The sequence below is a fragment of the Pinus tabuliformis genome, chromosome J (assembly GCF_031772625.1).
Source record: "Pinus tabuliformis cultivar Carrire ecotype Pingquan chromosome J, CPIR1, whole genome shotgun sequence".
Classification (NCBI taxonomy): domain Eukaryota; kingdom Viridiplantae; phylum Streptophyta; class Pinopsida; order Pinales; family Pinaceae; genus Pinus; species Pinus tabuliformis.
The window spans coordinates 733,072,787-733,094,384 of NC_142295.1; the positions used below are offsets into that span (position 1 = coordinate 733,072,787).

At 42.5% G+C, this 21,598-nt stretch overlaps 1 protein-coding gene across 5 annotated transcripts in view; it reads right to left on the reverse strand.

Annotated features, from left to right (window-relative positions):
- The window catches only part of SGR2 (shoot gravitropism 2 (SGR2)), a 444,740-nt gene that overhangs the window by 153,287 nt on the left and 269,855 nt on the right, over positions 1 to 21,598 (reverse strand). For 4 of the 5 annotated variants that reach the window (XM_089378380.1, XM_089378378.1, XM_089378376.1 and 1 more), the window contains exons 10-11: positions 11,816 to 11,881; positions 11,041 to 11,589 (exon numbers count right to left, since the gene is read on the reverse strand). In XM_089378380.1, coding sequence (XP_089234506.1) covers positions 11,041 to 11,589; positions 11,816 to 11,881 — 615 coding nt within the window. The remainder of the gene's footprint in view (positions 1 to 11,040; positions 11,590 to 11,815; positions 11,882 to 21,598) is intronic. The other variant, XM_089378379.1, reaches the window with a different exon arrangement.

Sequence of the window (21,598 nt, forward strand, 5' to 3'; positions counted from 1 at the left end):
GCAGTCAATCTCATCTCCCTTCCTGTTCGCGTTGTGTGCTTTCCGAGCTTCCGGACTACGTGCGGTTCTCCTAGTCCAGCACATCTAGTGATGAGTTCTTGTAGTCCCTTCACAGCCTTTCTGTCACGCAACAGCTTCATGCATGTCTCCAAAAAGGTAGTAAGCATTAATGGGTCCATCTCTGGTTCTAGTTTGTCTTTACTACCTGAAGTGGAGGCCTCCATGAAGCTCTTCTTAGCTTCCATGAATGTCTCCTTCGCACGCTCCAAATCGAACTCTGGTTCCTTTGTTGGAGCCTTGCGAACCCAAGCACTTTCTTCTGGCTGCTTACCTTTGTCATCTCCTATTGTAATACCACTTCGGAGCACGATGTTTACATTCGGGTCCTCTTCGCGCGACTCAGACCTCATCATTTGCAGATTCTGAGTCGGTGGAGGTTGGAGTATTCCTTTATCGCGCAACCTCGCTATCAGTGTGGGGCAGTCCTCTGTCTCATGATCAAACTGGGTACAATATAAACATGATGCTCTCGTCGGATTTGTACAATCGCGGGCATAATGCCCTGGCCCTCCGTAATTATAACAAATCAGCTGTCCACGACCCCTTCCTGGTCCCATTCCACCTCGACCTCGTCCACGCCCCTGAAATCCAGTGCGCACCATCCCCACATTTTGATCAAGGGCTCGTGTTTCGGCCTGTACTCTATAGGTAGGAGTCTGATCCATCATTATTTCATAACTTCTACAGGTGTGCTCATCATCTCCTACCAACCTGCAAAAATTACAAAACAATTGATGGGATGTCTGCGTATAATTTTGTAATAGGTGGCAATTATCTGTAGCATGCTTTCCTCCTATCTGACAAATCGCGCACCATAATGCAAGCGTCGCACTTGGTCCTGCTTGTGCCTCTGGTCTCAATGGCATTGGTCCTCCTCCCGCTAGGTAGTTCGCGAAGACTGAACAATGGTCCTTGTCATGTCCCTGGCGCGCTTCTGGGCGAGTTGTCCTGTCTTGTTTCAAACTCTGCATCTCTAGACACAAGTTTTTCAACTGCACGTGGATCTATTGGACTCCTAGGCTAGGATCTTGCATTGGGGTCTCGTGCAGCTTCATTGCAATCTCCAAGGCTTCGGCCTTGGTGGATAACTTCTGCTCTAACAGCACGACCCTTAGATGCGGCGTTAGTGACGCTACAAACCATGCGCGGTGCTGACCATCTGTCAAGGTCATGTTGGCTTCGCGAATCGTACCCTTTAGTCTCTGATCCAGCTCCCAAGGGATCTCGCCTGGAAGCATCGCAATTTCCTTAAACCCAATAATTGACTATCTCCGATTTTGGCCTGCTAAATTTCCTGTTCAGCACAGCTTGGATATCTACAATCCCTGCGTTTGGATTGTCATTGGAATGCTTAATGTACCACGTCAGTGTGCGATCCTGCAACGCGCTTACCAGCGTTGCCTTCTTTATGTTGTCATCCATGACTCCTTGCGCTTCCCATACAGCCTTTACCATGAACCAAAATTGGTCCGGATCTTTGTTCCCTACTCCTTTGAACACCGGCAACTTTATTGTGCTCGCCATATTGAACTGTGGCAGTGGCGGAGGTGGTGTGGGCGGAGATGGGGGTGAAGATGGTGAAACTGGTGGTGGTGTAGGTAGGGGTGGCATGCGCAGAATTCGTTGCCTTATCAGACTGATTGCACTTCTTGGTGAAACTTTCACGAGCTCTTCCTCGCTTTCTCGCCGAGGTGAAATCAAGGGGCTAGTTTCTATCTCTGCGCTACCTTTGTTTCTATAGATCCTCCCACTTCGCATAGCCCCAAACATCAATTTATTTGCATAACCCGCTTTTCACATAGTAGCATTTTAATCCAAGTGTTCAAAGATTTAATGTACTTACCCCGCGGGCCTTTGAGGAAGCGTCGTTCCACCTCGCTGTAGCTGACTAAGTATCTACCGCGAACTCGATGATAAACCCTCCTATAATTCGATTGAGCCAATGGTCCACAGTGTGCACGATGCTATCTTCCGATGCTTCTAGTCTACGCACCAACTCTGGAGTCCACACAATCAGTTTGTCAAGCCTACAACTTCCTTCACTGTCTACTAGCTTTGCGATCCACTCGTACAACTCAGAGGGGAAGAATGCAAAGAAAATTTCATGGATTTCCATATATAAGTAGCACTCTAACCACTGTTCCTTCGACACTCGCGGATTCCTGTTTTCCTGCGCCGCGAACTCGTGAATCTTTCTATCCAGCCACTCCTCAATTTCTTTCTTTATCGGATTCCAGTAACACGACATCAGACATATCTTATGCAGATCCCGGTCCCGGCAACGGAACCATTTGTTGCCTTGTTGGGGCCCAACCCAGGTTCAGAGGTGATTTAGCCAAACAAATCCCGAAACTACTGGCCCTTTTGGCAACAGTGTGCGGAGCGCGGACTAAGGTCTCACCCGAAGTAGTATTGGAGGGTGCTAGAACCAGGTTTCCGCACCCTGGAGATGTCTGATGAGTTCAAGTGGTCCGCGGTTCAACCCTGCACACACATCGCTACACGCGCTTACCCATTCCTCGCAGCCTGAGGAGTTGCCTTCGCACAGCCCTACTCACAAGACGAACACCGTTATTACCCAAGCCTTGACTAGTATTCCACTATTAGTTGATTAAATTAGCTTATTTGTATGTGTTAAGTTATATTAGCAATATAAACCAGTCATACATGTGCGCGTAGAAAATAAACAGTATATTTGTGATTTACATTAACCATGAATTAATCCAAGAATAGATACACGAATTGGTAACAAAACCTTTCTTTATTAATCTCTTCTTCGGTTACAGACTCGACTCTGCCCTGCGCACTCAGCGACAGGGGTCCACACACTCAGTTGCAGACTACTTAGGCCTCTGCGCACTCAGCTGCAGAGCCTTCTCCTATCCTACGACCCAATACACACTTTAGACTCTTTCTCTTCGCTTCTACTTCGCTATCTATTGCTTCTCTTGTTAATTCTTTTTTACAGTTAGAGCCTCGCTCTATTTATACAATCCCATGGTCCACGGACCATGGGTAGGCCGACATTACATTACAAGACTAGGGCGGACAACCCAGTGACTCTATCATACATTTCGCACTCCGCGCCCGCAATTCGTGGAGTCTTTACCACAAGATTAAGTCAAAACTTAGGTTTGAGCCCCAAAACATGCTGTGGGGGGATTCCATGCCCAACACCCACTCTATTCCATTACTATATCATTTGCCACCTACCACTTGAAGGATGTACCATGGACATGCCACCCCCTTTAAAGGTTCAAACCACCTAATAGGGTCCTTGACTAACCCCCGTATTGAGCTTGGAGACACTTGTACATGCCAAAGCCCACTATGGAAGGGCATGCCACTGTGAAATGCCCCATCAATTCCATGAATTGGGAGCTCTTTTACTTGATTATTCTAATGATTTGTTGTATTGGAGGGAAAGGGGGTGCATTGGATCTTATGCAAGATTGTAGGTGGGTCTCAATCTAGGGCTTGGTCTCCCTATACGGGGTCCTAGCCCTACAGAGGGCCACATTGGCACCTCTAGGTTGAGCTCTGAGAGCCATGGGCCTCCATAATAGCAGAGACTACTTCATGGCTCCCCAACACCACTCATTGATTGCTCGTGTTCCACCTTTTGGATGAGAATGATGCACTTGGTTCACCATGCCCAGTCGGCTCCACACTAGCACCATACACTTGGCAGATGATCTAGTGTCCAAATGAGGGCTTATGACATCATCCTAGCCCTTACAATTTTTTATAGGCATTTTCAATCCACTTGGAGACCCATGAGGATATCCTTGTGCCCTTCACACCCACTCGGGGGCACCAAAGGGATTTTCTTGGAAAGAATAGGCCAACCCCTTGTCCACTATGTTTGAGGTCCATTCTCAAATCATGGCACACTCTAGACTTCATTAGGCCTCCTCAAAGACGCAACGACTCACTTTATTGATCATTCTACCCTCTTGAGAGTCTCACTATTGTGTTATTGAGCTATCTTGGTGGGCTTGTCACCAAGGGATGTTATTATTGCACATTATTTTATTATTTGGGGCTCAATTAGGCCAAATTAGGCAAATCGAACCCATTAGTTATTGTCTAAATACAAGTGAGGTGATTCATTCTCATCATCATCACTTGTATTGGGTTATTAGCTCTTGTGAGAACTTTGCATTCCCTTTTGGGGACGAGTTTAAATTTCATGGATGAATTTTGACGTTTGGATCTATTTCTCGTCTTGGAGCTTCATTATTGGCATAATTTGATGATTGGATATACAAATTTGTACATGTAAGTAATGTTTTTCATGCTTATTCTTGTTATTTACTTTGTCAGATAAATGTTGCTCGGATTTTTGCTATATAAGTCTGAAACAACCTACTTGTCTATGCGAAATTCTAAAAATTTTCATCTTTTATAGCATTTCAACATTGCATTGGCCATGTATGAATGGGTGAATATTCCTAGAGATTATTTTTGCTAAATACATCTTGATAAGTCATTGATTATTGCATATCGAAGTATAAAGACCTTAAGTAGCTTTTCGCATGCCCTAATGCCATGCGGAGTTACTTGAAGGCCTCCTTGATTGGGTAAATCCTTTCCAAAGGATAAATTCTCCTTGACCCCATCTCTCCCAAAGGCAAGGCACTAATCCATCCACTGGTGGTCCCCTAAATGCTTATCTTTCTTGCCTCCTCTCTCTCTTTTTAGGCCTAGCCACCATAGGGCATCATTTTTCCCCCATTGTAGCCATCAAAAAACTTTGATCTCTTTTCCATAACTGCACTAGGGTTTTCTCTAGAGGCCTTCCAAATTTCAAGAAATTCTAACAATGAGATCTTAAGATATAGCACGCCCTAGCTCGAGGACCATTTCTTGCCCTAGGTTTACCTTGGCTAGTGTCTTCATTAGCATCATTGCATTCAATTCTCAAAAGAAAAGTTGTCCTTTGATCCTCTTCTCTTCCATAATTAGGTCAATCCCTTCCTTGGTTGATCAACTCCACATCCTTGACCTAATTCTGGTTCCACTTGGTCTATGTGGTCCTGCAACCTAATAACTCCAATTTCACAAAGATCACATAAAGACCAATTCTCCATAAGGATTTCTAGGCCTAGGAATCATCTTTACAAGATACATCCCCAAACCCTAACCTTGAGAATCCTCCTAACCCTTCCTATAGAGCCTATCACCTTGCTTTCCAAGCAAGAAAGCCATATAATTGAGTCTCTTTCATGAATAGGTCTTGGGAATGACCCTTCATCCTTTCACTGATATATCCATTATTGTGATTCCTCTTATACTAAGTCTCGTCCCATCGGTGAAAGTTCGTAAAGAGCAGGGAGCCTTAGATGAGGTGACAATGGGCTATCGCTCCGTTATTGCCCTTGACCTAGTAGTTTTTCTATAGAATCCCCTGCTAGGACCCCTACTAGTTTGAGCGATATCAAGACCTTTCTTTTCTTTTCCCTTTGATGCAAGGGCTACGTTCTCCTCCTCCTTCACACTCTTCGATCATTTTTTGTTGCCACCGAGACTACTCTTGACTAGAGCAAGTTGCATCTCCTCCTTCCTGATATCTACCCACAATCAATCCCATCCAACTAGTTGATGTCGTCCACTAATTCCTTCCACGAAAGTAGCCCACTCCTTGGTGAAACCATTGATAGACACACGCACAAATTCAACTTCTTGTGGTGCCTCTCCGACTACAACAAGCTCATTCTGGATATCCTGAATTCTAGTGAGGTAGGGGGTAACTACTCCCTTCTACATCCTAGTGGTTCTCAGTTTTTCCTTCAGGGACATCTTATGGTTCTGGGAAGGATTCTAGTATAGTGTTGTGAGAGCATCCCACATTTCTTTGGTCGTATTCTTGGCCGCTAAGTGTGAGACTATGTGATCATGAATTCCTTCAAGGATCAACTGCTTCGCCTTGGCCATTTCTTTATTATAGTTGTCTAGTTGTTGTGGATCCATAGGTACAGTTATAGCTCATTATGTGTACGTCTTCAAACCACAATCATCCAGCAGAAAGGACATCCGGGCCTTCCAAATTATGTAGATGGATGCACCATCCAATCTATCCTGATCTCTAAAGCCCTGTTGAGGCCATATTCTACAAAACTCACAACTGGGATATAAACAGGAATCTCCTCTCCCTACTAGGGTGCCTGCTCTTCTACACACACTTCCTTCAGGATATGCACGAATATGCTCTGTTCCTGCCCTCTGCTACTCGAAATTTTGGAATTCCTTCAAGGCTAAAACTGGAAACCCTCGGAGGAAAATCCCTCAGTGTGTGCAATTTCTCTTCCACCCAATGCTGGTTTTGCTACTGCAAAAACAACTGCCCCTAGATCAAGGATCTGCTCTACGAAAAATACTAATTTGTTCACTTACTGCCTGTTGGAATCACTTATGGACAAATTTGAACTTTTCCGACCACCTGCCTCTAGAAATCGAACCCCTGTCTAGTAATTCGCACTGCCTGGCAAGGCTCTACGCAGCCCTGGAAATCGAGCTGCCAAACTCCCTCTGAATCTGGACGATTTCCTCCTTCCGCCTTTGAGCAATCTGCCTGATCAAATTTGCTCTGATACCATGTGAAAATTCACTTGAAATGCAACAACTGGAATTCATTCTTCTAACCTAAGTTGCACGAAACGCCGAAACGTTTCAGAGTTTCCAAAACGGTACGTTTAGAAACGTCAATTCCCAAAAATGGAAACTTCAACCGAAACGCCGACTGAAACGTCATATATGTATATATATAAAAGAAACGTTATAAATAAGTGAATAACACATTATCTTGCTAGTAAAAATGGAATAAGAGCCATAGATGACAATTTAGAAGGAAAACCAAGTCTATATTAATTGTCATAAATGATTACATCATGGTCAAGTTTCAGTCGAGTTTCAGCAGAGTTTCAGAGTTTCAGGTATGAGTACGGCTTGAAACATCGAGTTCTTAGAAGTTTCGTGCAACATAGCTTCCAATTGATTAAATTATGCAGTTTACTTTGGTACGACAAAATAATGAATAAATCACACTACAATTTCTTCATAATAAAAACGTTGAGGAAAATAAAAAGTTGGAAACTGAGAAATATAAAGCACACAGAGAAAATATGACACCGTTATTTTTGACAACTGTCCCTAGAAAAACGAATGGTGGGAAAACCGATGAAACAAATGATGGTTTTATTATTATGCAGCAATGAGATTCTGAGTACAGTGTATGGATGCCAAACTGGCTATCCACACAACAAATATTTGACAAAAATAATTACAGAGAAGAATTCTCTCTCCACAAGGAATCCTAGCACTGGCTCTCTCTAAAAATTTGGTCATCCAAACCCTACACAAGCAGTTCTGCGCAGGCCCTCACACGTGTGGCTGGAAGCCCTTTCTGATCAAGTCATCTTGCTTGTCTCTATTGCTAGAAGTCACTCTTCGAACCTCTGGAAGACTTTCCCAACCTCTAGAAGTTAAATAAACCTCTCCTAGCTAAATCAAGATGCTCATTGAAGCATTTGTGCAGTCATGCACAACTTCTGCTATGGAGTACCTCTGTCACTTGATGTTGCCTCTCTGGAACTAGAATCTCCTCTGGAATCATTTTTTTCCCCTCACTGTCTCTGCATCCCTTCTTTTGCTCAAATTCTCCTTTGTTGAATCATTGCAACTGAGAAGCTCGATCTTTGCTAAGGAACTCAACCTCAAGTATGATTTTCTCCAACCCCATCGACCTCCTCTTATAATCTCTCAATGGCTCACCAATGGCCATGACTAAGTCCTTATCTATGGCTAAGATCATTTATGAGCTGATCCATGTGAGTTTCCAGAGAAATATCACCTTTCTCATTAATTTTTGTTAATTACTCATTTTCCCTAAGTTAGGCTTGGGAAAATTTTAATTTCTGACTAATTAACTTAATTGAGCTACTTCTAGGTGGATTTTCCATAAACGATTTATGGGTTTTGGAGTCCTAGTATTTCTTAGCCTCTCTAACCAAAAACAAGACTAGAACACCACCTGATGCTACAAAAACTAACAAGTACATATTTTGTACAAACATTTTGACTACTCATACTAATATATCTTGCATCATTGAGCGTTATATCATGCTGGTTGAAAGTTTTTACTGTAGATTTTTACATAGTCAACTAGTAGGACAACAAAGAATTAAGTCCTCCACTTCACTCATAAATCCAATTCAAGGCGTGATCTTTATTGATTAGGTGTGGTATTCGACGGGAATCCTCCTATAGCCATTAAGGGGGTAGTTGGGTTTAAAGAGTGGGATTTATGCCGAGGTGACAATGGGCCCCAATCCTTTGTCCCAATTAGGAGCAGGTTGCAAGGACCTCAGCAACCTCACCAATTTGATTGGTAACACACTATGTTGCAATAAACGTTGGACCAGAGACCGTTTCTGGGTAGAAACGATATGGAAATGCAGAAACGCGTTTGGTACGGACTAGAAATGCGTTTTAGGCCGTACTGCCACGTTTCACGTGTGGGAAATGTGGCCCAATATGGCCTGGAATGCGTTTCCAAGTCGTACGACCACGTTTCAGCCTTTAAGTGGTGTTTTTTCAGTTTTTTTATTTGTATTTTTCATTATTATTTTTTTATTTCCGCTCCCTACCAATTCAGGAGTGATAGAGGAAGCCATTGAAGATTGAAAACATTTTTTTTTAGTGGGACAGCCTAATGTTCAAGCCTCTAGCCCTAGTGTTGATACGCAGTTCATGGTAATGTTAAATTTTTAGAGTAAAAGTGACATTCTCCTTCATCTTTCATTTTCATCCTTTTACTTAAATTTTTAACATTACCATGAAATGACTCAGGATGTTTCAGAGTGGTTTTGCACTCATTGGATTTCATATGGAGAAAGTAGAATTTTAGATCTCACTCAAAATCTAGCAAACTTATCATTTATTGAGGATTTCAGGATTGGGGGGATTGGAATGTGTTTGTTGGATTTTGTCATGTACTAGGGTCTGAAACTTGTATTTAATCAAGAGCACCAAGCCCTTTATGCAAGGGAGACTCCCAATAATCAAGAGCACCTAGGGTACTAGGGTATGGAACTTGTATTTAATCAAGAGCACCAAGGTTGTTCGACTATGCAGGAGGAGACTCCCCATAAAGCATGAGACAAGAAAGTAGAAATTTCTCGTGTCAAGAGGATCAAGCAGTAGATAATATATTTACTTGTCTTTTCTAGTTTCTAGTACTTTTTATAACTATTGACCCTTTCATATTTGTTATGGTATTTTTTGTAAACAATACCAACCTTCGCCTTGCATCTCGTAGGGATCCAAAATATAGTAGTGGTCCTTCTAAAGAATGGGATGTGGATCTAGAAAGTCTTGATTTGGAGCTCTCTCTTGTTGCCCTGAATATTGAGGACTGAGAGCCTAGAAATGGAATTGGCCAATCATCTTCTTTAGCTCCACCATCCACTGTTGAGCATGCTTCTACTTCCATTTTTTACGAGGATGAAGGTCGAAGGCTATTAGTCTTTAGTATTTATAGTACTTGCAGCTTCATTGTCTTTATGGTACTTGCGGCCTCATATATATAATAAAAGCTGGTTTTGGATATTGCTATTTTCATTATGTGATCATTCATGAGTAAATGTGAAGTAAATTTAGAGACTTATAGTTTATGCATTGACATTGGACAATTTAATCATAATGTAATAAATAATAATGTATCATGTATGCTTTATGATTGCACATATTTCTTAAATGTCCTATATATATATATATATATATATATATATATATATATATATATATCGTGTTTCCCCGTTTCCAAAATTTGGGGGAGTCACGTTTCGTACCCATACCCATTTCCACGTATCGTGCAACTTAGGTAACAAATGACAAACTAGATGATACTTGAATCAAATTTTGAATACAATGCTCATGACTTGTACTAAACTCCCAAAGTCCACATCACATGGTACAATGTTAGGTACAGTGCTGTTAAAAGGAATGCTTCCAAAAATCCAAAACCAACCATGCATTTTCAGGTTGTAACCAAGGGCTCTCACTTGAGTCTTTCATAAGCTGAAAATATGTTTTGAACTAATTATGGCACATCTATGACAGCTTTATTACATCATTGTCATTATATGCTAACCCTCTTGTCCCAAATCCATACTAACTCCATAGCCTAATTGGATAGGCATTAGTCTTTGGCAAATTCCTAAGGGTTCCCCCCCTTGTACCAGAAAAGAACCACCCTAAAGTGAGTGGAAGAGTTGTTGAGGTGACAGTGGGCAACCTTCCAAAGTGTCCCTAGGGTTGTTAAAGGACTGTGTAACATTTGAAGTGCAGGGTTGGGAGGTAACACAACTAGTAAATATCTTCAGTTGACTAAAGATGAGAGGGGCTTGGTGAATTTAGAATTAAATGGCAATGTAGTATCAAAATAAATACCACAGCAGCCAACATGTATGATCACAAAGAGGCACAATGAATAAAATAAAGAACAAAAGAGAGAACTAAAAATACAGTATAAACCATTGCACTAAACAAGAATTGTCCATCCTATAGGCACAAACTGTTATAGACAACCCATTTGCAAAACCCAAAGATGAACAGGAGAGATACTAGAAATTAGTATGAGTATCTAATAAGCAAATTAGAAAAATGAAAATACTCATCACACTGCCACAAAAAAAGGCCATGAACCTCTAAACACCATTTATATAAAGTGCAAGTTAAAATTTACAGGACTGTATAAGAATGACTGAAAATATTATAAAACAAAGAGTTATGTGGCTAAAGTTCAAACAAAGGGTTGTAAATAATGCACTACAGAATAATCAAATGTCCTTGTCCCCTCCAATGAAATTGCAAACATTGAACAGAGTAATCTGCACAAAAGTCTTTCTTATTGATCAAACAAGATAAATGTCAAAATGGAATATATCAGAGGCATGCAAAATGAATTAGATGAAATACCTCTTTCCTAAGAGATTCGATCACTTCATTGCAATTTTCAGAAATAGCATTCTCTGTGCCTTGTAGATGTCCAGCTCCATCATTAACGATCTCTGTTTCTGGAATTGGCTCCACAGTAATATCTTCTGAAGCACTAGCTCTTTCTTCTTGTTGCTTTGGCCCAAATGTAACCTCTTGTAGATTGATACCAATTCCCTCTTCCTGTTTTGACTCTAATGTAATTTTTTGTTGAGCATCTAATATTTCTGAATTCCATTTGGAGTCTACTATATCTGCTTTTTGACCATAGACAGTTTCCATTGCTTGTTTTGACTCCGCTCTGGCTTTCTTTGGAGAATTTTCACTGACATCTGCATTCCCCTTTTCCTCGTATATCACAGGAGACCCATCTGGGACATTTCCAGAATAGTCACGACGATCAAGTGGTTCATCATTATACACTGCACCTTGATTAATATGTTCAATGGGGAAGAAAGAAGATAAATTCTGTTGATGGCAAAGAATATCATAGGAAAGAACACTTCCCAAAGAATGCCCATAAATAGAAACCTACACAGCAGAATATGGTTCATATAAAATACAAATTGCATATAATTTGACATTCCAATCACAGAAACATTCTAATGAGTCAACAGCTTATTGGAATTACTTATGACTGTTCCTTTTACAAAAACTGCACTCTAGTCTGTGCATGATATCACAACTCGGATGTAAAACACAATGCTGCCCCACATGTTCATTACATAAGTTCTATAATGGTTTCATGATGTATTACCTTCCCATCATAACCAGGATTCCTTTTGAGAAATTTCAAATACAAACTGTTCAATTGATTGGATACCTGTGACCAATATGACATTCATATGCCCAAAAGTTAGTTGAAAAACTTTACACTTTTCTTAGTGATAATTTCACCAACTAAATGAAATCAATGCTACTTCTATAACATAGAGATCCACATTATTGAGCATCACAGCAGAATCATATAAAACAAAAATGATATATCAGTGAAGGCAATTTAACTCTTCAATAGGATGGCTTGACAATTCAACTTTTGGTACGGGACAAGTCTAAACATTTTACGTTGACACTTCCTGGCTATATCACCAAAATCCATCATCATAATAGTTTGCGGAATTGCAACTTTACCTTGCTAAAATTGTATTTTTGAATGCATAATTGATTCAGCACCCTCCAAAAACCCCAAGGCACTACAATTATGCAATTTCAACAACAAAAATCTACAATTACAGAATTTTCGACCAAAATTTATGCAAAACTGGTCACCGTCAGAAAAACATGTCTAGAAAAGGTTAAAAGCAAACAACATTCAGACCACACATTTGGTACTTGTTACAAAAAAATATAGCACTATGTATGATACTATGATGTAAAGTCCCAAGCATCAAGAGGCTAGTTTGTGCAACTTAGGAAGGCCACCCACTATCACTTCAATAGCTCTTCCTTACGTTTTTGGTTGGCTCATTTCCAACCCCAGGGGGTGTTTCCCTAAAGAAAGGATTGCTAAGGCTTTGAAGTGGAGGCTTAAGGTGATTTTGTTAAGAGTAAGCCTAAGAAAAATGAATGGCTGTAGTAAGAGTGGAATAAATGAGTATTGTGGGGAAGGAATGTGAAGATATACACCCCTAGACCAAGTGCCAATCCATATATGGGCTAAACAGAGAAAAAGCGGTATCGATCTAAGAGGGCTAATGCATGAATGCGTAAGGAAAATAAGGACTGCTATGCATGCCACAGATCAGCCTTAGGTTGCTCAAATTTATCCATGGAGAGCTAAGGTGCTACACTAAAACAAAGCCATCAAGGTGATGTTATATTAATTCAAGTAGCAAATTGCCTTGTTGGATGCAAGTTAATATAACAGCAATGAATAAAAGACGAACAAAACTTTCACATTACATTATCGAAAAGTTAGATAAACAATTAAAATGCCTTCATAACTAGTTACCACTGAGCTAAAATTGACTTCGTCATAGAGTCATTTTGATACAATAATTAATGGTTTTACCACTGACAGTGTAATAGCCCAAGGTTTTAGTAAACCATTTTTTTTTCCATGGTATTTTATCTAATACAGCCTATTGAATGGCTTAATGATTCCATTGTAAGATGCCTTTTGGCCAAGACTAACAAATCTATTAGGAGCTAGTTTTCCCAATTTAGGGTTTCCAAGATAATCATGGCACTTTGTTGCTATGTATTTTATTGTTGCTAGTCGTTTATTATCTTCTCTTGCATTTATTTCTGATAAATGGTGTTGTTACCCACCACCAACAGGTGACCCCATAGGGGAATATTTCTCCGATAACTGTCTTCAGCCAGCAACCAGTAGTGTCAGACAGCCACCAATGTAGCAGGTATTGTGCCAGATATTTCCACTCCCTGAGACAGTCTTATGTCACCTCGGCCATCTATCGAGATCATATGCTTGAAGGTGGGTCATCCAATCTCAAAGGTATGATTTTTCATTATGTAATTGGGTGCTTATGCTTGTTTTTCCTTGGCACACTTGGGTATGGATTACTGCATGACTTGGAAGGAGGAGGGGTTTTGATTGTAGTTTTGTTCCCTTACCTTAAAAGCAGGGGGGTTAATCTTCAACCCTAGTCCCGTAGGATCTCCTTTACTAGCTTACAGCTTTAGGAGAGGCACTACTTGGAAAACCCCGATTTTGGAAGTGCAGTCCCGTTTTCCCTTTCCACAATTTTCACTCCCCTCGGCATATTACATGCCCCATTTCATCATTTTCCCCCTCTGCGTCCACATGACCACTAGGTCCACAAGGCTTTGGTACTCCCCCTCCCCTTGTCCACATGTCTGGGCCTGGAACGATGCCTCGGAGGTTGACACAACTTAAAAAAAAAAAGATAAAATCATATGATGGCGACATACAAAAGGAAATAATACCACAAAATGCAAAATATGGACGGGACAAAAAGAATTTAGCACATGGGCAAAAGCCAAATATGAGCTCTACCCCTTATCATTACAACCATCACCCTGGTTACTAGGGACCCTAAGAGTACCCTTTGCATTATTAAAGAACCCATGTATTTCCCAACCCCTAGTGGGCAATGAACCACCCCACCTTAAGGCAGTAATCACTGCTATATCATTCACATCATGCTCTCATCCCCTAGAACCCTGAGTAGTAAAATAAAATAAAAATCAATAAAAGGCAAAAGGCGAATGAATAAGGGTGGAAGAACAAAGGTCAAGGTAACTCATCTACCACGATTGCTCTCTCATACATTCATACACCAAAATATGTGGACATCGCTCATCATTACCACCCTTGAGTCCATGTCATTTGGCCTTGAAATCCATGTGTCCTGATCCACCTCAGCATTATTCACATGACACCTACCAATTGAAGGATGTACCCTGGACATGTCCATCCCTTTAGGAGATTGAAACACCTAATAGGGTTGTTTATTGGCCACTTCCACCTAGGGAGGTAACACAATTACATGCTCAAAGACCAAAATCTGAAAGGAAAACCCACTATGAAGCGCCCATTTCTGCCCTTGATTAACAAGCTTATTCACTCAAGTACACTAATCATTATTGTATCTAAAGGTGAGGAGACGCATTGGATCTTATACAGGATTGGCAAGTGGTTTTACATTGGGCATGGCCTCCCTACACGAAGTCCAATCCCACTAAAGGATCATATTGACACTTGTAAGGGAAGCATTGAGAGCCATGGGTTTCCATCATGTGACAGAGCATTATCTCATGCCATGGGTAGCCTCAGCACTTACAGCAACTTGTTCATTGCCCACAATATATGAGAGATAATGCACTTGGACCAACATTGCCCCTAGCTGGCTTAGCATTTTATACAAGGTTTGGCAGTTGATTTGAGGCACAGAGGAGGTTTGTCTTGTCCTTGAGACATGGGAGGGCAAGCAACATCTTCTACGCCCTCATTTGGAGTAGTCTACAAGCTTATCTTGCACCAGGAGACCCATAAGACCACTACTTGTGCCCACAAAGCCACCTTGAACCAACACATGATGTTTTACTTGGAGATCAAGGGGCCACCCCCTTGACCATCATTCATGGAGCCCTCTTCTTCATCATGGCACCTTGAGCACTCGATTAGACCTTCCAAAAACCCTCCTACTATTAGTTTTTATAGTATTGGATGTGTTCTAGCCACAAAAATTTCGTGGAGAGGCTAGGACACATGAGATCTCCAAAACCCAGAAATCGTTTCTAGAAATTCCGCCTAGAAATGGCTTAATTGGATTATTAACAAGTTTTTAAATATTTCCTAAGTCTAGACTTAGGGAATAGGTTAATTAATCAGCATTCATTAGGTCAAGGCGAGAATCATCTAGAAACTCACACGGTTCAATCCAGAGATGATCCTAGCCATTGATTAAGTTTTAATCTTGGTCGTTGGTGCTCCAACAGAGGATTATAGGAGGAGGTCGATGTGGTGATGGAGAGGACACTTGAGAGGTTCGATTTATGAGCAGATTGATTTCCAGAGTATCAGCAGTCAGTTGTTAGAGAGAGCTAGAGATCGAAGCAGTGTGAGAGGGGCAGGGATAGTGAGTCTGGAGGAAAGATTTCCAAATCTGAAGAGGTAGCAGCAAGAGGGTCCAGTTATCGCAGAGAAGCAGCACAGAGGCTCTACGTAGTAGCTTCAACAAGGCAGATCGATTTACTGGTGAGAAAAATTGTTCTCAGTTACAAAGGCCAAGCAAAGGTTCCAGAAGGCTAAAGAGATGATTTCCTCAGCAGCTGGAGGCAAAATGACTTCATTAGAGGCAGTTTCAAGCCACGCATGTGGGAGGCAACGTAGAAGGGCTCACGCTGGGGTTTGGATGGCCAATTTTCTAAAGGCAAGTCATGCCAGAGATTTCCTGTGGGAGAACGGAAATTCCTTTCAGTATTTTGCCCAGATTTTCTTGTTGTGGATTGCCAGTTTCAGGCATCCAAATTTTACTTAGATTTTTCACTACTGCATAATAATAAAACCCTCATCCACTGTACCGGTTTTCCCAAGTTGGGTTTTTCCAGGGACTTTTGTCCAAACAAAATTGTGTTATTTTTTATGTGTGTGCTCGCATTTCTTCCAATGTTTTATTCGTCCACTATTTTATTTGTGTAGGTTGTAGTGTGATGTTGGAATTTCTAAGTCTATCCGTTAGAAATCCTTCCAGTACTTTCTGATTTATTTCTTTCTACTTGTTCTGTTAATTAACAAGTTATTTACCATGTAAATACTGAAAATAAATACAAGTACAGTCTCAACACATACAGATCATCAACTAAAGGACAAACAAGCACACAGGTGACAACGTTATTTTTGGACTAATGTCCCCGGAAAAACCCAATGCAGGAAAACCTATGCAGCTATCTAAGGGTTTTATTATTAAGCAGTTTCAGAATACAATCTGGGTGCCAGAAATGGCTCACCCAACAGAGAATGCCCTCGGCAGTAGTACCTCTCAGTCGAAGACAAATATCTTCCCCAATCTACCCCACGAAATCTCCCAACATCAGCCTCTAGGGTCTGCATCAGCCTCTCTGGCCCAGCGTCAGCCCAGCATCAACCTATTTGGCCCAGCGTCAGCCTCTCGGGGCTCTGCATTAGCCTCTGGAGCCTCTGCATCTCCTACGTTGGCCCTCCTCAGGCTCTACGCAGCTCCTGCCTGCCTCTGGCTGCTTCTGCATGGCCTCTAGTTGGCTTTGCATCAACCCTCTACCGACTTTTGAGTTGATCCTCCCGGTACTATCTCTACCTCTCTACTACTGCATTCACTACCCCTCAGCTACAACTCTGATCACTCCTTCGATTTCCTCACCAAGCCCTGCCCCAGAAAATCGAATTCTTGATCAACTTGGTGTGTTCTCCAAGTGGCCCTCAAGCCTCCTCTTATACTTTTTCTCGTTGATAATTCAACGACCAAGATTAAGTCCCTAATCAATAGATAAGATTAGATCTAGCTTGATCCCTGACTTTTGGACCATTCTAACTCAATTTTATATTAATTCACATTAATATTTTATTTTCCCTAAGTTTAGATTTAGGGACTCCAATAAAAATATTAATTATTTTAATATCTCCCAAACTGGTTAGATTTTTCCCAAACCATTTCTGGGTCTTGGAGATTTCATGTGCTTTAGCCTCTCCACCAATTTTCATGGCTAGAGCACATCCGATGCTACCCCATATCAATGCTCCCTCTTAGCGAGGACCGTGCTCTAGTAATACTCCTCACTGAGCATCACCTTGATCATCCGGCATCAGTTCCTGTGCTGATGCTAGGCCTGCTGCCCAACATCCTCTGCACTGCTGCATCATGTACTACTATCCATGGCCCTGCCACTGCCACTGCTGCATCTGTACGGCAGCTCCATCTGCATCCGTGTTACTGCCCATGGCCCTGCCACTGCCACTGTTGCATCTGCACTGTAACCCCTCTCATCACACTGCATTGTGCTGCCCATAGCACTTCCACTGCTAACTGCTGCACTAAAACTCAGTTACTGAGAAGTAATTAGCTGATCTCCCAACTCTGACATCTCCGTTAGGCTAGAAACACTCCTAATGCTGAAGCTCCCTCTGTCACTGACAAGTGCTCCTTCTCTGACCTCTGCACTGCTGCAAAACCTCTATGCATCTCGCACTTTTGCCTCACGCTCTCCTGGGACTCCTGCACTGTAGCTCCCTCTTTCGCTCCATCCGCATCCGTCTCTACCGACATCTGCCAGTCCTGCTACTCCTCTTCGAGGCTCCCATAGCAAGGTATAATCCAAGAGGTTGGGTACCTCAAGGATCCTGCCCCTCATCGCCTGTAGTCCGTCTGACTACAGCTCGATGTCACCCCACTTCCTCTCAAGTGGCGCATGAGCACTCATGGCACAGTCATCATCTGTCTCCACTTCCTTCTCTGCACTTATTGGAGCAGCCTTGGTCATAGAAGCCTTTCCCTTGCTCTTCTTCCTCAAAGACTAGCTCGCATGGTGACCCAGTTCCCCAAAATGGAAGCATTTGACCTTGGAGAGGTCCTTCTTCTGTTTCTCCTGCTTTCCCTCAGATGCTAGGGCAGCATCCTCCTCTTCCTCCTCCTTGATTCTGGCCCCGTTGTCGCTGCTTCCCACCTTGGTTAGCCTTCTGATCTCTTCTTGACGAAGAGTTGCCCACAGTACCTCCCAATCTAGAAGGGTCGACCTGCCCAGTATGCTCTGGACAAATACATCCCAATCCTCTGAGACTGCGTTCAATGCAGTCCTCACCAACATCTCCTCATCCGGTGTGGCCTCTATGGAAGTCAGCGGATCCTGGATCTCCTTCAATCGACCGAGGAAGGTGTCTATCTGTTCTCCCTTCTGCATCTGGTATGACCGCAGCTAATTTTCTAGTAGCATCTTCCTCTGTACAGAAGTATGTTAATACAATTTCGTCAGGGCCTCCCACATCGCATTTGTCATGTCCTTTTCAACAATATGTGGTACTACATGGTCCTTGACCCTGTCAAGGATGATGCTCTTGGCCCTCGCCATTGCCTCCTCGTACTTTTCATTCTCAGTCGGGTCAACTGGGATTGCTATCGTTTTCAAGGCGAAGTTCTTGAGACGATTCCTATCTAGAATGAACAAGATCCTAGCCTTCCAGACTACAAAGTTTGAGGGTCCGTTTACTCTGTCCTGATCTCTTACCCCATTCACTGCCATTTCGTTGCTCCTCTTTCGACTCTTCGAAGTCTCTCTACTTCCCTCCTGGAAGTTCTTGGTGTGACTCCCTCTGAGCCTCGATTTCCCTCCTGGAAGTTCTTGGTGTGACTCCCTCTGAACCTTGATTTCCCTCCTAGAAACCCCTCTACCAATGTCGAGATGCCCCCACTCCGATCATTAGTGCAGATGCACCACTGATCCGGATTTCTTGGCTAAAAATCTCGGCAACAACTCCCTCCTCCTTCGTCTTGCCCTGTTAGGTATTGTTCTAACCACAATACCCCACCAGCTTCACTCTGCAACTTACCCACTGCCTCCTATGCCCCAACAAACTGAAGGTTAAGAGCCTCTAGGCTCCGCGCAATCCCGGTACCAGCGAATCCGCACCTCCTGGCCACGGGCGTCAATCCTTCCTGACTGAGAAGGGTAATCGAGCACTATGTAGGTCAGGTCTACTCCTCTCTGCCACTACGCTGATCCTCCTCCTGGCGCGAACTGATGACGTAGGCACTACGTCACCCCTTCCTTGATGTTTTCCACTAGGAACAGCGTCTGTCACTCGGAACAGTTGTTTCTACTGCTCCTTGCTCTGCTCGGCTGATGCCCTCAATTAACCTGTGATCTGCAACCACGCTCCGATACAATGTTGGAATTTCTAAGTCTATCCATTAGAAATCCTTCCTATACTTTATGATTTATTTCTTCCTACTTGTTGTGTTAATTAACAAGTTACTTACCATGTAAATACTGAAAATAAATACAAGTACAGTCTCAACACATACAGATCATCAATTGAAGGAAAAACAAGCACACAGGTGACACCGTTATTTTTGGACTAATGTCCCCGGGAGAACCCAATGCGGGAAAACCGGTGTAGCGATCTTAGGGTTTTATTATTAAGCAGTTTCAGAATACAATCTGGGTGCCAGAAATGGCTCCCCCAACAGAGAATGCCCTCGGCAGTAGTACCTCTCAGTCAGCAAATATCAGCCCCAATCTGCCCCACGAAATCTCCAAGTATCAGCCTCTAGGGTCCGCGTCAGCCTCTCTGGCCCAGCGTCAGCCTATTTGGCCTAGCGTTAGCCTCTTGGGGCTCTGTGTCAGCCTCTGAAGCCTCTACATCTCCTACGCTGGCCCTCCTCAAGCTCTATGCAGCTCCTGCCTGCCTCTGCGTGGCCTCTAGCTGCTTCTGTGTGGCCTCTAGCTGGCTCTGCGTCAACCCTCTCTTGGCTTCTACATTGATGCTCCTAGTATTATCTCTGCCTCTTTACTACTGCATTCACTACCTCTCAACTGCAACTTTGATAACTCCTTCGATTTCCTCAGCAAGCCCTGCCCCAGAAAATTGAATTCTTGATCAACTCAGTGTGTTCTCCAAGTGACCCTCAAGCCTTCTCTTATACTTTTCTCGTTGACAATTCAATGGCCGAGATTAAGTCCCTAATCAATGGCTAAGATTAGATCTGGCTTGATCCATGACTTTTGGACCATTCTAACTCAGTTTTATATTAATTCACATTAATATTAAATTTTCCCCAAGTTTAGACTTAGGCACTCCATTAAAAATATTAATTATTTTAATATCTCCCAAACTGATTAGATTTTGCCCAAACCATTTCTGGGTCTTGGAGATCTCATTTGCTTTAGCCTCTCCACCAATTTTCATGGCTAGAGCACATCCGATGCTACCCCAAATCAACATGTGATTTATTCAATATTTGTTGTAGCGAACAGCAAATAAATTGTTAAATAAAATTAACAATTAGGAGAATAATTTCCAGTTGCTACAATAGGATTCCCATTTGGAATTTTCAAATGGTATCAAAGAGCAGTTGATCAGCCTGAGAGCTCAAAGGCAAAAAGAGAAAGAATTTTGCTACTGTAATATCCCCTATCAGGGGTATCCCTCAAACACAAGCAATATAGTAGCCGGGGTGCTCAAAGAGATAAAACAAAAATAACAGTAGTGCAACATACAATAATGTACACATGGAATATAAGCAAGTACTCGAGAAATGCAGAGAGAAATGCTAAGCCATTCTATTATACTGAATAATGGAAAGAGTACAAGAGTTGATCAAATAGGTAGCACCTCGACTTGCTCAAGGCAAGTGAAGAAATACACTCAAAATGGTAAGGAAATGGCCTTTCTCTGAACTGCGTCCAAACTGTCGGAGAATTGCTGTGCTGCTGCTACTGCTGGAATCAAATGAGGATTTGGGGATGTTCCCCTCCTCAAAAAATGCTGAAAATCTGGAATCAGCCTCTGCTCAATAAACCCAGAAAGCATTTCTAAAATAGCTGACCCCCAAAAATCACCCCCTTTGGGATCTACGCAATCCCTCAAGGCTCTGCGCTGCTCCTGAAGAGAATCCTCCCAAACTCTATCCGAAACTCTACCAAAATCCTCCAATATGCAAGGGTTGATCCCTTGCTCAATCTCCAGGCTCAAATCCTCCACAAAACCCCAATCCGGAGCTCCTACCAAAAGTAACTGTGTCCTCCCCTCTCAAGACTCCGTAGTCATCAGAATGCTCAACTCCTCCTTAACTCCAGAAATCTCTCCTCCTGCAAAACACTGCTGAAACTACCTTGCCTGAGCAGGCACTCGAAGTCCCCCAGGGCTAAGGGTGAGATCTCCGAACGGAGACACTCGATGCACTAACCAGTGTTGCAGACAGGCTAAACAACCAGCATGCTCAAAGTCGAAGTGACTAGCTCAAATGCAACATAATCGAATGATCAAAATGAGGAAGCTCCTCTCTCCTTTATAGCGTTGGCCTCTCTCAAAACCCTAAGGCCCACCTCCTCCAACGTAGCCTCTCTCTTGCCACATGTTCCT